Consider the following 1,336-nt stretch of genomic DNA (forward strand, 5'->3'; position numbering starts at 1 on the left):
TGGGAGAGGAGTTTTAGCACTGTTATTTTTATAGATCATGTCAGCTGCCAGTATAAAATTCCTTATCTCTACCTGGTGTCAAGTCCTGCACCAAGGTTTGTTAAGTGCTTGACTACATAAGAGGAGAAGCTGTACCTGATGACAGAACCCAGCCTTACCCTAACATTAGCTCAGTAGATTGGCAGCTGACTCAGACAAAGGCATGGTAGTTGTTTGGGTTATTTTCAAGTCATGATGCAGGCGTTCTAAACAAGCAGTAAAGAGGAAAGTAAGATATATTGACAGATCTTGTTTAGCAGAATCCATTTACTATTTATCAATTATTTTCTCTATATATCTGTTCAATAAAACAAACTATACTTTGTGTAATAGATTACTTCATTGCAGGTATTGCACAAGCTATATTCATCTGGGCACCATGGAACCAAGATAGCAGGAGGTTACTTTCTTTTTTTAAAAATATATCATTTAGCACAATTAGACCCAGCACAAGAGGATACTAACCATTTAAAGCGGGTAATCTCATTTCAATACCCACAGCCATCTCGTATCAGCTCTACCGGATCAGAGAATCCAGAGTATTAGTACTGGACAGGGCCTCGTCTCTGCAACACGTTCCCCTTGGCTACTGGCCTCCAAAGGCATTCAGTGGGTCATCAAAAGTGCTCAGTGTCTTGCTTTCAGATTTTGTTTCCGAGACTGCTTGGAAAGATCTGCTTTTGGAAGTGGGTATCTTGACTTGGCTGCTAGAGAAGATATCATCTAAAGTTGAGGGAAAAAAAAAAAAGGGAAAAGATTTCAATGTGAAGTGACTGCCAAACAGAAGTAACATTGTACGTAAGAGTTTCCAGCACATAGCAATGACTGCCAAGGACATTCTGTGATAAACAAACGCTTCCCTGCTGCTTGCCATTCTAGATGCATTTGTAAGGACATACGTGGGAGCTGTTAGCTGTAAGTCAAATTAAGAACATTCTTCCTTCTCAGTAGAGCAGCATAATACTTGTATTTTTATAACATGTTCAAGCTCTCATAAGAATTTGAGAAGTACTAATAAATTAAACCTCCACAGTAAATTTCATCATGTGAGTGCCAGATAACACCCCTCTTATCTAGAAGATTAATTTCTGAGGAGCCTGGGAGATCCAAGAGCTGTGAGGCTATTGCCAAAAGAAAATCAGAAAAGATGGTACATGCTAGTGACTACTGTGCAACATCCAGTAGCCATACAAGAGTCTTTAATATGCAACACGATAAGAACACAGCATAAATTCCTTGAGAACAGAGCACAGCTAAGATGCAGGGAGGCAGACAGCTACAACTGCCATCCTGCTGA

At 39.9% G+C, this 1,336-nt stretch overlaps 1 protein-coding gene across 1 annotated transcript in view; it reads right to left on the minus strand.

Moving 5' to 3' along the window:
- Window positions 1-290: 290 nt before the first annotated feature.
- LOC104498996 (WASH complex subunit FAM21-like) overlaps window positions 291-1,336 on the minus strand; it is a 36,551-nt gene continuing 35,505 nt past the window's right edge. Inside the window, exon 30 of the mRNA XM_010142445.1 lies at window positions 291-762. Coding sequence (XP_010140747.1) covers window positions 626-762 — 137 coding nt within the window. The 3' untranslated portion in view covers window positions 291-625. The remainder of the gene's footprint in view (window positions 763-1,336) is intronic.

The sequence above is a fragment of the Buceros rhinoceros genome, unplaced genomic scaffold (assembly GCF_000710305.1).
Source record: "Buceros rhinoceros silvestris isolate BGI_N320 unplaced genomic scaffold, ASM71030v1 scaffold20038, whole genome shotgun sequence".
Classification (NCBI taxonomy): Eukaryota; Metazoa; Chordata; class Aves; order Bucerotiformes; family Bucerotidae; genus Buceros; species Buceros rhinoceros.